Genomic DNA, 12351 nt, shown 5'->3' on the forward strand with positions numbered 1-12351 from the left:
GCAGTTTACCAAAAATATAATACGTTTATTTTTTATTGCGTACTTTAATGGAAATTAGGTCAAATATCCCCCAATTTTGAATATGTGCCCAATAATGTTTGACTAAATGTTACCCCAGAGAACGCGTCTTATAGTTTCTACGCACTTCCGCTTCTTGTACAGGGGGCGTGAACAAAAGGAATTTCTTTACCGCGTGCTCCCTCGCGCAGTGTTTACCGCTGCACTTAAAACACTACGATAATATTTTAGCTTAGAAATGGAGACATTTAACATGCTGCTGTTGGAGTACCCTCAGTTAATGTACGGCGGGGTCGGAGCTACGGCGTTTATTGCAGGCGGAGCGCTGATCTACAAAATAGCTTCTAGGTAAACGCTCCGCTTTTTCGGCCATCTAAACCAGTGTCCTACGGTTTCTAACACGGTTCGCAAAAAATGTTTTATGTTTAATTTGCTTTTTAAAGAACTGTTGCAACTATTTAGATGGAGTGTTCATTTGTCAAGAATGCATACGTGCATTTTGTCTCGTGTTTAGTACTCGTCTGCGAACATACGCTAGCCTATGTGCTAATGATGCTAACAGCTGTATTAACCTATTGCGAAACACTTCCATACAGCTATTGTTTCTTCATGTTGCTCAAATCTGATGCTATCCAGTGTAAGAACAAGGTTAATAAGGTGTTGTCCAATCGTTCCTGACCCATACCGACCCTATGAGCTCCCCAGGTGTTGATCTTGAGAGTTACTTTTTCCTTTTTTTCTTTTCTTTTTATTTTTGTAGCGGAACATGTAAATTAAGAAAATGTTGCTAATACCTTGATATTAGTAGTATTTTTTTTTTACTTGTTAAAAATAACGAAAGAATTATAAGATTGATCATATCTTACACCCTTCAGCTTTGTCGGATTTCTATCAGTCTAAAAATTAAAAATTGCTTTACATTACCTCACTTGCTTGTATGTATTTACTTATTGGTAATGATGGGAGTTCTTAGTTTTAATGCATTAAATTAACATGGGGAAAAATGTTAATTTCCATGTTTAACCTGCTGATCGGAGATCACTCACTGAGAGGAAAATTATTCCCCTCTTGCCCATTGACTGATGCATTTTTAATCCTAAATATGTAATGTTACTGAGGGTGATGAGTAGCATTTCCCTCAGTTTAAACACCATGACTGTCACAACTTTTCACAGCTGAAGTTGTTGCCACTTATTCCACCACTTTTCTCTTGTATATTTGACAAATATGTTACAGGTCTTGTTATTGTAACCTTTTTAAAACCTCTGTATAGTGTGTGCACATATGGCCATGAGTTTTTAACTGTTCCACACCTTCCTCTTGTAGCATCCTGCTTCTGGGGTGTAACGTGATGGAAAGTGCATCAGCACGTTTGGTAAAGAACAGAATCAACTAAAACTCGCTTATTGCTTGCAGGAAGAAGCCCGCTTATGCAAATGTAAACTGCTGGTTCTGCAATCAGAACACAGTGGTGCCTTATGGAAACAGGAACTGCTGGGATTGTCCCAACTGTGACCAGTACAATGGCTTCCAAGAGGTAATTTCCAAAACGTTTTTTTTTTCTTTTTTAGCTTTGGAATCCTTTTTTTTTTGTCACATAGAAGCATTTTTATGTACTTCCTCTGTTTTCTGTTTGTTTTATCTTTAAAAGAATGGCGATTACAACAAACCCATCCCAGCTCAGTACATGGAGCATCTTAACCATGGTGTAACTGGAAGCGTTCCTTCACCTGAGAAACCCAAGACTCTGCAGTGGGTTAACTGTCAAATGCTGCTGTGCAGAAAGTGCAATAATAACCAGACTGTGAAAATCAAGCAGTTGGCTTCGTATGTTCCCAGGGATGACGTAAGTAATCAGTTTAAGTGTGCTCAAATTCAAATAAAACATCAAATTTTCAAGCAGGGTGGCAAAATTCCAAATCTGATCCCTTTTTTTTTGTCTTTTTCTTTGCTTTTCTAGGACAATTACGATGAGGAAATCGAAGCCTACAAGCATCACCTGGAGCAGACTTTTAAGTTGTGCAGGCCATGTCAGACTGCGGTGGAATATTACATAAAATATCAAAACCGCCAGCTTCGTACGAGGCTCCTGACCCACCAGCTCCGGCGCTCCCGAGAATCAGACTTGGGGTTTGTGAAGGTCAGTGCAACCAAAGTCTAAATAGATACATATAGTAAAGTTTTTAGCAAAAGGAAAAATATAATAAATCAGTAGCCATGGAAATATCACCGTGAAAATTATCACGTTGAAACATGAAACATGTTTTATCACAAACGTACAAAGTTGTTGAAGCAAAGGTTGATTTTGTCAACCTTTGCTTATGTCCCAATGATGCATTGTTCCTTGTTTTTCTTCAATGAAAGGAGTAGAAATGGAGCCATGCTTTCTCTCCCACAGAGCTCCCATTCTCTGTCCTCGCCCACCGGAGTCGTACTGTTACGGTCCCTGGCCTTCCTGATTTGTGCGTTTCTTCTCACTACGTTTGTCTACAAATTGCCAGAACAGCCTCTCCCTCCAAATGGGCTTCAGACCTTAAGTGGGGGCGTCGTTCCTCAAAAGCCAAAATCCAGCAACGAGTCCACCGCCAGCAACACCACAGATTTGCCTGTGTGGCAGGGTCTGCTGGACTTCATCCCAGAAAAGGCTGCTGAAAACGCCAAGCTAGTCTGGCAGCACGGCAGGGACAACCGGCTGGCGGTAGTGTCCGTGGGCCTGATGACGTGTCTCACGGCTATTTTCTTAGCCGGACCGATGCGGTAAGCGTCCACCGCGTCTTTGTCGCTTCTGTGCAACATTTTAACTTGCAATTCGTAACAAAAGCGACTCTGGTGGTTTGAATTCCCAGGTTGAGGAGAATAGACGCCATAGCCTCTGTCCTGTGGTTTGTCGTCCTGTGCCTCTGCCTGGCTGAGAGCTACTTGACCGACACGCCGAGCTGGATGGACTCAGTGAAGCTTGCTAGCGTCTCCCTCTGTTGCCTCGTCGGCCTCGCCGCCGCCGCCGCGACTCGCAAGCCACTGGGTCAGCGAAGAGCCAGATATCGAAGGTCAGATTCTGAGCAGTAATACATGTTCACATTGTGTTTGAATGTTGGGAGTGTACATGTAGTCTTCTCTGGGTGGTTTGTGTAACAAGATCGAACATGGCTGTGGTCGGTTTTTCCTCAAATAAAAACCCATACCCTTATTAGATAAATAACACTTTTAATTTATCAATCATGGTTTGAATGAGTTGTCATTTTCCTGCAGTGACTGTCAGACTGATCTCAGAACAAATGACGGCATCTTTATTGGATAACACAACACTATAGAGCTTAACCTCAATCCAGTCCTGTACAAATGTTTTAAATTACTTTGTTTTTATTTGAGGAAATCTATTTGTCATTTCTCCCTATTTCACTGTCTTTTTTTATTCTGTCCCTTTGCTATACTGTTGTGAGAACAACTGACTGTGCTACGATGACATTCAGATAGCAAACTCTTTACTGAAGGACAGTGTAATAATTTACAATAGACACATGGTTTACCATAGCAACTGATTCATGGAAGAAAAAGTTGAAGAGATCAACTTCAACCGATGAGGTACGATGATTTTAGAAAATGTCCTCCATGTTTCTCAAAGGTGGTCCAAACATTTCTATAATCCATTGTGTTTTTACTAGTTTAGATTATTAACTATATAAACCATTAACAGAATCACATTTAAGGTGAGGGACTGTAGTCACATTCCTGTCAGTATTAACTACTGTATGTTTTTATAGTGCTAGTATTTCTGTTTAAAAATGTCTTGAATGTGCTAACCTATATTAACACTACCTAGATGCTATTGCATGGATTACTAATGTTAACTCTCAAAATGTGAAAAAAAAAAAATCCTGGCCTGTATCCATACAAATCACTCGCAGCTGCACAAAAGAAAATTTTTTTACCTTGAGCGCATAAAGCAGCGGCTTCTAAAGCTGAATGACGGTTTAGTTTCATACAAACACTCAGTATGTTAGCTTTGCTGCTTGCACAGTGTTGGTACAGGAAAAAAAAAAGTTGCACATGTAACTTTGGCTTTGCTAATAATTGTTCGAAAAAGCCTTTACTTGTCATAATACTGAGCACTGAAAAAGCGGAAAACTTACCAAGAACTTTGAACTAGCTGAATACTTTAATAAAGAAAAGCATGTGATCTCGTAGGCAGCATACTGTGGGGGACGTTGCCCGTTTCAGGCAGATCTTGTTACGTTTTCGGTTTGTACAGTAGCTCTTTGTAGCTAAGAGACCAGACAGTTATGTCATCTAAATATGTTACATTTCTAGATTTATTTCTTAAATTATATGTAAAACATTTAAGCTGATTCATGTCGTAATCAGATTTGATATTTAGACATTTAAATCTTAACCCTTTTCTTTTGCCTCAAGTTCTTGCACAGCTAATTACTTCTAACTGTGCATGGTCATAGTCTCGGCCTGGTTTCCATGTGAATATCCTGACATTTTGCAGTCTCTTTTTTTCAAAATAATCCTCCATCTGTCTCCACTAATAAGCCTCTAATCACTGGAAAACATTTGCTCTGTACAGTATTGTGCAAGAAGTTGAAATGCTATTTGTCTGTAGTGATCAACTGTAAATTGTAGAAACTTAAAGCAGTATTAAGATTGTCACAGAGCTTTTTCAAGGCTTCCTACGCTGCCTTTAATAGTCTGGAATCCAGCTTCAGCTGTGAGTGTTTTCATTAGTTCTCAGTAGAATAACTAGTAAAAATCCAGCTAGGTAGCTATTCAGTTACTCAAGTGTCTAAAATGTAATAAAAATAAATAAATCTGAATTGGAATGTTGAGTGGAAAGTTCATAGAAGTTCTGCCCTCACATATTTGATCTTTTCTGCAAAATCTCTGTTACACACGGCTTTCTCATTTCTTTATAACAGTGGACCGATGTATGGTAACATGTCAGCAGAGGTGACGTCAATTAAAGCAGGACTGCGTACTCTTAACAACAAACATTTTAAGTCTTTGACACTTGGAATATTTAGTAACATGATTGGATCTGATCAAATGCCTCCCATAAGCAAAAACATGTAAAGTGCCTACATTTTTTGCACAGTACTGTCTGTAGTTATCTAAACATGTTTAACTTGATCATAGCAATCTGATAGTTGAATGCCTGACAACTAAACAGCTTGTTTAGGTTTACTTTGCAGATGAAAGCATTGCTAAAGTGTTTTATGGGATTATGTAAACAGAAATATTCTGAAAATGATTGCTACAGTATTTGTAGGATACTAATATTCCTCTAATCATCTTTCTAATTTGTTGATGCATTTGTTCTAACACTAACGTTGCATGAAGTTAACACGTCAAACCACACTAATTCTCAGTATTACTTTATTTAACTTCACTAAATGAAAATGGATAATAAATTAAAATGTGTCTCCAACTGCACAGATTTATTGTTTTTTTTGTTAGTGCAGTTATAAACTGCAGTGTTAGGCGGCATTTCAGCGTTTGACAGGCTGTGAAAATCATTAGGTGAGAAATGTAGTTTGTTTGTTTTTAGAAAGAAAAATCAACTTTATTGTAGTTTTCTGTATTTATTGCTGTGAATTTTCTTTTGGTTCTCCATGACCGTGGAACGCCTCACATAAATTAGACGCTCTGAGGTATTTTTAGCGTATTGAGTATCCTGACAGTTGCTGCCACGTCTGTTGGTTATGAAATTTGCATTGCAAAAGTATTCATGCCCCTTTTGTTTTTCCACATTGTCGCATTACAACAACAAGCATCAGGGTGTTATTTGGATTTTATCTGATAGAGCAACACAAATTGCTTCATATTTGTGAAGAGGAAGAACATCCTGCAGTGTTTTTTTTATTGTTAAAAATATTGTTAATATGTTGGTGTTTGTCTGTATTCAGCCTCCTTTACTGATGTTTTGAGTTAAAAGTTGCTTCATGTTTGTGGGCTTAATAGCAGAAAGACACGTTGTGTTGCCTCTTTTACCATTTAAGAATAAGATTTATTAACGATCTCACTGTAAATAAGTACAAAAAAGTGTCCGTCTGCATCAGATCCATTTTGCTGAAGGGTCAAATTAGTACTCATATGGGCCATCAGTCGGGGGGGCCATACAGAATTATTCTAAGGGCCGCAAACGATCCCAGGCCGCACATTGGACACCCCTGGAGTAAAGGACGCTGAAATCAAATGCATGTCTCATTTTTCAGATTTTCATCTCTAAAATTTCTTTAGAATTTATTCTTTTTCCTTTCACTTTGCAATTGTGTGTTACACTAAATCCTAGAGGAATGCATAAAGGTTTGTGGTTGTAACAAGATGAATGTGGAAAAATTCAAGTGCGTCTTACAGTCGTAGCAAACAAAACTTTTCATACTGTAATCGTTGCAGTAGAGAAGGAGAAATTAGCCTTTTTCAAAACCCATCAGACTGAAAAACCTTTTTTGTTTCCTCAAATGCCAAATCGCTACTTCAGTAACTGTGTCTTACGTATTTGTGTAAAAGCACAACTTGCCAAAGTTTTACATACTGTGCCCAAAACTGGCTATAAATATAGAGTTTGCCTGTTTGGTATGTTGTGATATTAATTATCCCCAGCCTCCATATTTATCAGTTTTGTTTTTGGTTTTTTTTTTTGCCATTTTGGGTGAATTGCTGTATCAGTATAATAAGCTGTCTGAGTGTTAGTATTTGCTAAGTAAACATTAAGCTGTAAAAGCACTGCATTAAAACCCTTATGGTAATTTTCATATATAAGCTACCATTTATGAGAACCGCAAACATATTTTGTGTGGTTTAAATATTGATTGCTCCTTTCTTACAGCATAATGTTGATATTTTTCACCTTCTCTGTGTTATTGTGAATGTGCAGCACGTAGCTAATAAATGTGATATTTCATACATAGATGTTGCAGCGATGTGTGGACCCCATATATATATGAGGGCTGGGTTTTTTTTGTTTTTTTTTTAACAGATGGTCATATCTGTTTCCATCATTTTGTCTCAGATCAATCTGTTCTCTGGTTTCTGATCTGTAGCAGCCATGAAAAGGGAGCTTCATCACTGTTGAGAGGTTTCTTGGAGTTTGCACATAGAAACATTGTGTTCTGGATACTAGCATGATCTTGATGTCTGGCTTTACTTTGCTGATTTTTTTCTTCTCTTTTTTTGTGCTTCCTGTTGTTGGCTTTAATAAACAAATAAATACAAAATTGACTTCTGGTATTTTATTTATCAACCATCATGTCACATCTGTGCTCATGTCTCTTTCTCCTCTTCTTTTCTCTGTGTATGTTGCACTATAAACTCCCACTGTAGCGTCTTATATCGTTTCTCTGCCTTTTTACAAAGATCAGATCTCTGCTTTTGCGTTTTCTTGAGCTTTTCTTTCTTGTAAAGCCAAACCTGTGTGGTTGGTTTTCTTCTTCACATGCAGCATTAACGACACACTTGAAGTTACAACCCCGGTTTGGATGTCCACCTGCAGTAATTTATTGTTTGAGGTAGTTGGGTCTGTTTGCTGTTTTTGTCTCGGCTGTTTTGTCTGCGTTTCAACTAAACCCAGCTGTTTTTATTGTTCCGTCTAGCTTTCCACACCGATTATTGACGCTGCCCACAATCATTTCTCAGCAGCGGACCACTTTGGTTCTGACCGTGTTTTCTGCCAGTAGACCATTACATTGCCTTTGTGTTGCAGATACCTTGCAGGCAGCGCTGCAGTCCCGCCCTTCAGCAGCCAGCCTCCTCCCTTTCACCCACCCGACATGGCAGACAGCTTCATCCTCACCCCGCCCCCCAACATTTCTGAGCTTATCAGCCGCCAGCACAGTCCTCGCGAGCGCAAAGCTTCCCCCTCCACTCTGCCCGGACGCCTCAGCAGAGCCCTCTGCCTCGGGACGGTCCGCTCCCTCACGAGGACAGGTAACGCTCAAATCTAAATTGGAATTTATGAAACCATTTTTTCTTTTTTTCTTTTTTTTTTTCTTTTTCAGCTTCTGAGTAGGATTCAACTTATAGGTTGGAGTTTGCTATTGTTCTTTTTGAGTAGATTTGAATTCTTCTTGCGATAGTGTGATCAACTCATTGATCACAGTATCATCCTGCGATAAGTAAATCATCTGTGATTTACTTATCATCCTGCACTATATATATAAAAAAAAGTAAAGGAATGGCTCAGAAATGTCCAGTTTGAACGTTTTTCTGAAAATAGTACGGCTTTTGAAACGTATAACAAAATGCTTAATTTTAAGTTAAGATTGAAACTGGGGGGAAAAATTTAAAAAGCAAAAACCTAAAAAAAACAAAAAAATGCTGCTTGTGTGGGCCAAGGGGATTTTTACACTTTCAGTGATATAGTTATGAATATGTATGCATATAAATCAAAGTCAAGTTTGTTTGTGTAGCACATGTCAGTAACAAAGCAGCTCAAAATGCTTTACACCATAAAAGCATAATACTGTTAACAATTACAAAACAAGCAATAAACATTACATTTTGTCAGACATCATCAACAAAATCATCAGGCAAATATCCATCAGATATATTTAATCAATGCTCCACCACCTACTAATCAAAGGCAGCTATAAATGGATGGAGTTTTAGCCTCAGTTTTTTGGCATCTTTGCAGTTTTCTGGACGTCTGTCCCCAGATTAGAGGAGCATAAAACTGAATCCTGTTTCTCCACGTTTGGTTCTGACTGTCACGGCAAAGAATAAAAACATCCAGTGCATTGCAATGTCATATGAAATTGCCAATTTGTTATTTGCACAAATAAATCTGAGTAAGTAATCCTGAAAAATGAAAAATTCAAAACTTCTTTTGTGTGTGTTTTCATGGCGTTATACTGGTTTTCTCTTATTGAGCTCTACATGACAAAGAGTTGTTCTTTTTCGCCAACAAAAATACATTTTTAGAGGTATTTTTTGTTTATAGAAAATATCTACATTTTGTGTTTTTTTTCTCATCTTCAGGTTCTGGCTACCTTTTTAGTGGTAGTAGACCTGGCTCACAATACAAAGACTCACCATCATCAGGTACCAAAATGTCTTGTTTTCTCTGATGCCACAGTACAGAGTGAGGTTTTCTTTGTTGTTGTCTTTTTTTCACCAGTTTGTTTTTCTCAGATTACTTTTCTCTGAAGTCCGGGAGTCGCCCATCATCCCCTGCCCCCTCTCCTACCCCTTCGGTGGCCGGGTCGGTCACGTCCAGCTCTGGTTCGGCCAGACAGCGCCGTCCCCTCATCAGTCCGGCTCGCCTCAACATCACTGGCCAGAAGCTCCGTCTGTTTTCCAGCGAAGCAGAGCCAAAGCTCGTTTCTCCACCTTTGTCCTCGTTTCCTTTTTGCGTTGAGCCGACGCCTTCGATTTACAGCGGCTGCTTCTCACGAGACGTCTCTCCTTTCCAAAGTCAGAACGGTAAGAATCTGCGGTTGGCCTGGACAGAGAAGTGGTTGTTGCAGGCTGCATGTAGCACCACTAGATGGCAGTGTGGAACATTGTCAAGCCTGAGTGTGGGTAAGGCTAAGGTTTATTACATGGCTGAGCTGCTTTAGCTAGGGGTTTTGGGTAATTTGATGTGATTGTTTTGTAGATTTAAGTTGCTTACTGAGAGATGGAAGTGTGATAGAAGAAGAGGAGAAACAAAGCAGCTCCTCGGCGTCCTCCGCCTGCCAGGTTGGAACAACAACACAAAGTCCTGAGAGCTTCTCTGCGCAAAAAGGTAGGCATCCCATTTGTAAGTGGAAGCAAGAGTAACTCATTAAGTCAATAATTACTGATAAAATATGTTAACCTACACTAATCTGTGTAGTGTTATTGGTCATTTTTATCGGTTTTATTCCCAGGTGATGTTCAGTGCATGAATTTACCCACAGAAAAGCTGAAACAGTGACTACTGATTTTGTCATTGCATCAGCAAAATAAGGGCTTGACTGCTTTTGTGTCAGTATTTGAACTCTTCCACCCAAAATGAGTAACTTTAAGTAATTCTGTAGGATCACATCGCATGTTTTGATATATAAAATTTAGCTGTATGGGAATATATATTGGTGTATGTTGGCCAATGAAAAGTACAGTTATCTGTTTCATGCTGTTCACTCTGAAGGATGGACTAATTAGTTGTAGAAAAGATTTTCAGCTGCTTCCGTTCACTGCTGCCATACTTTACACACCCATATAGAGTATGTTAGAGAGTCATTTGATGCCTGTGCTAATAATAATAATAATATTTAATGATAATACGAACAGTCTTGACTTAAGCAGTTTTGACTGCTTGACTTAAGCAGTCTTGCTTAAGTCAAGGTCTGTCTAAACATGTTTTTAGACAGACCAAAAACATGTTCTGTTTTTGGTCTGTCTAAAAACATGTTTAGACACACCTTGTTTTTGGTCTGTCTAAATGTTGCCATATTTCATTTTTTAATTGTATTATTAAATACCATGTCAACGCGGCAAATTACCGGGCAGATTGGGTTTGCCACAGGACTTTTTGAATTTCTTGGCCAGGTGTCAGTTTATAAGATCTCCAAGCTGCTGCTGTCAAAAAGCCGTTTCTACTGACTGTAGAAATATCTATAAAACTCTTCATTGTGTGGCTCACAATTGACCTGGTGTTCTATAATAAAGGCTGAGCTTTTATTACAAAAAAAAAAAAACTCAAACTGCATGCGAGTATAAAGCAACTTTTGACTGAGTTGTCATCTGCTAAACGCATAAATAAATGTAACTATTGTGAGCCTGAGCATAATTAAAAAGAAAATCACAAAGTTTGCCCTTTCAAGCAGTGTTTCTTAACCCTGGTCCTCACCACCCCCCTTGTCCTGCATGTTTTAGGTATTTCCCTTCTGCCGCACACCTGAATTGTATCTCTGGGTGATTAACAGGCTTCTGCAGCACTTGATGGTCATGCAATCATTTGAATCAGCTGTTCTGCAATAGAGGCACATCTGAAACATGCAGAGCAGGGGGGCTGTGAGGACCAAGGTTGAGAAACACTGGTTTAAAGTGTTAAAGTTGGGAAACCATGGAGATGCACACATAGTTTTTGTGGTAATGTTTTATAAAGCAGTGTTATCCTGAGAGCTGTTCAGTCTTGTGCAGATTTCCCCACCATTAGAAAACCTGCAGCTGCATGCTTAATTCATGTGATCTGTACTTATTTACCAATTCCAATCATCTCAAGGTCAATCTGGGTTTTACGGTAAACGGGAGAGCGACAATATTTAAATATTTAGCGTTTTTAGCCTTGGTCTAGAAGAGTCCTGTTTCCGGTTTATTGAAATTTGAAATGCTGACAACAAGCTGAAAAGTTCCTGTTGCCTAATTGAGATTCTTCTTCTCCTTCTTCTTCTTCTTCTTCTTCTTCTTCTTCTTCTTTTTTCTCCTCTCAGGTTTTGTGAAACATTTGATCTTACCCTCGGTTTTATTGACGAGCCTGACTGCCAACCTGTTGTTCGGCTGCTTCTATCTCTACCACAACTGGGGCTGAAGCCTCAGCGAGTCTGCTGCTGGTTTTCTCATGAACTGACCAGAGAGCCTGGGCCTCTGGACCTTTTTTTTATGTCTCTGGCCTCCAATACCAGAAACCCCCCGCCTCCCCCCCACCCCTCATCCCCACCATCTGCTGGCGTTTGACTTAAAAACACAGCAGATTTCAGCAGACACGTTTCAGTTCGAGTAAGACCTCCTGTTTTGTGCTAGATTGAAATAAGAGAGCGTGAACAAATTGGTCGATGGTGTGTCAGAACCCACATTTGGACGTGCGCTACGTGCACGATTGGGCGCTGAGGGGGTCACACGTAGCCTGCTGGCACCGGTTGTGATGACTGGGTGCCTTTCATTAGCAGAAAATCTTTTCTGGTTCTCTGTCAAAATGAAGGGGCACGCTTTGTTCCTGAGATAAAACATGTTCTGTTTTGAAATGTAAAGATATGTGGTGTTGATGTGTATTGTTGTGTACATGCAGGTGCAAAACGGTTCCCTGGTGCTCTGTTGTTAACTCCACCTAATGCAAAGGTTACATTTATTCACTACTGAAAAGATTCTCTGAAAATAAGGTATCTTTGTTTATATTTATTTATCCAATCAACCATTAGCGCCATCAAGAAGAATATCTTTTTTTTGTTTGTTTTATTAGTATTTAGTCATTGCAAGTTTTCTTGCACTGTTTGAGTTAATTGTTTAGTTCTTGGACTATGTGGGTTTAAAATCGTGTAACACGAGTGCAGGTGTTTTCACACTTGGTGTGAATGTTGATTTGATGTAAGTTACATTTGTGAAAATTGTATAGGATTTTTTTTCCGGTGTAAATGGGGACTATTTTAGTTTTAT

The 12351-nt window shown here is 39.1% G+C and overlaps 1 protein-coding gene across 1 annotated transcript; it reads left to right on the forward strand.

The window, feature by feature from the left end:
- Nucleotides 1–151: 151 nt before the first annotated feature.
- On the forward strand, nucleotides 152–11716 carry tmem201 (transmembrane protein 201). The gene is made up of 11 exons (XM_007577327.2): nucleotides 152–366; nucleotides 1435–1555; nucleotides 1670–1864; nucleotides 1979–2158; nucleotides 2417–2775; nucleotides 2865–3065; nucleotides 7721–7944; nucleotides 8995–9057; nucleotides 9148–9438; nucleotides 9614–9742; nucleotides 11412–11716. The coding sequence occupies exons 1-11, from the start codon at nucleotides 257–259 to the stop codon at nucleotides 11507–11509; spliced, it is 1971 nt and encodes a 656-aa protein (XP_007577389.1). The 5' UTR covers nucleotides 152–256; the 3' UTR covers nucleotides 11510–11716.
- The last annotated feature ends 635 nt before the right edge of the window (nucleotides 11717–12351 follow it).

Source organism: Poecilia formosa, unplaced genomic scaffold (assembly GCF_000485575.1).
Source record: "Poecilia formosa unplaced genomic scaffold, Poecilia_formosa-5.1.2 Scaffold437, whole genome shotgun sequence".
NCBI classification, from domain to species: domain Eukaryota; kingdom Metazoa; phylum Chordata; class Actinopteri; order Cyprinodontiformes; family Poeciliidae; genus Poecilia; species Poecilia formosa.

What these genes read in the sequence shown, in the direction of transcription:
- tmem201 (XM_007577327.2), top strand. Translation starts at nt 257, where the DNA reads ATGGAGACATTTAACATGCTGCTGTTGGAGTACCCTCAGTTAATGTAC. An exon ending in CGAAGAGCCAGATATCGAAG is followed by an intron (nt 3,066 to 7,720) that starts GTCAGATTCTGA and finishes TTTGTGTTGCAG; the next exon opens with ATACCTTGCAGGCAGCGCTG. An exon ending in CCGCTCCCTCACGAGGACAG is followed by an intron (nt 7,945 to 8,994) that starts GTAACGCTCAAA and finishes TCTCATCTTCAG; the next exon opens with GTTCTGGCTACCTTTTTAGT.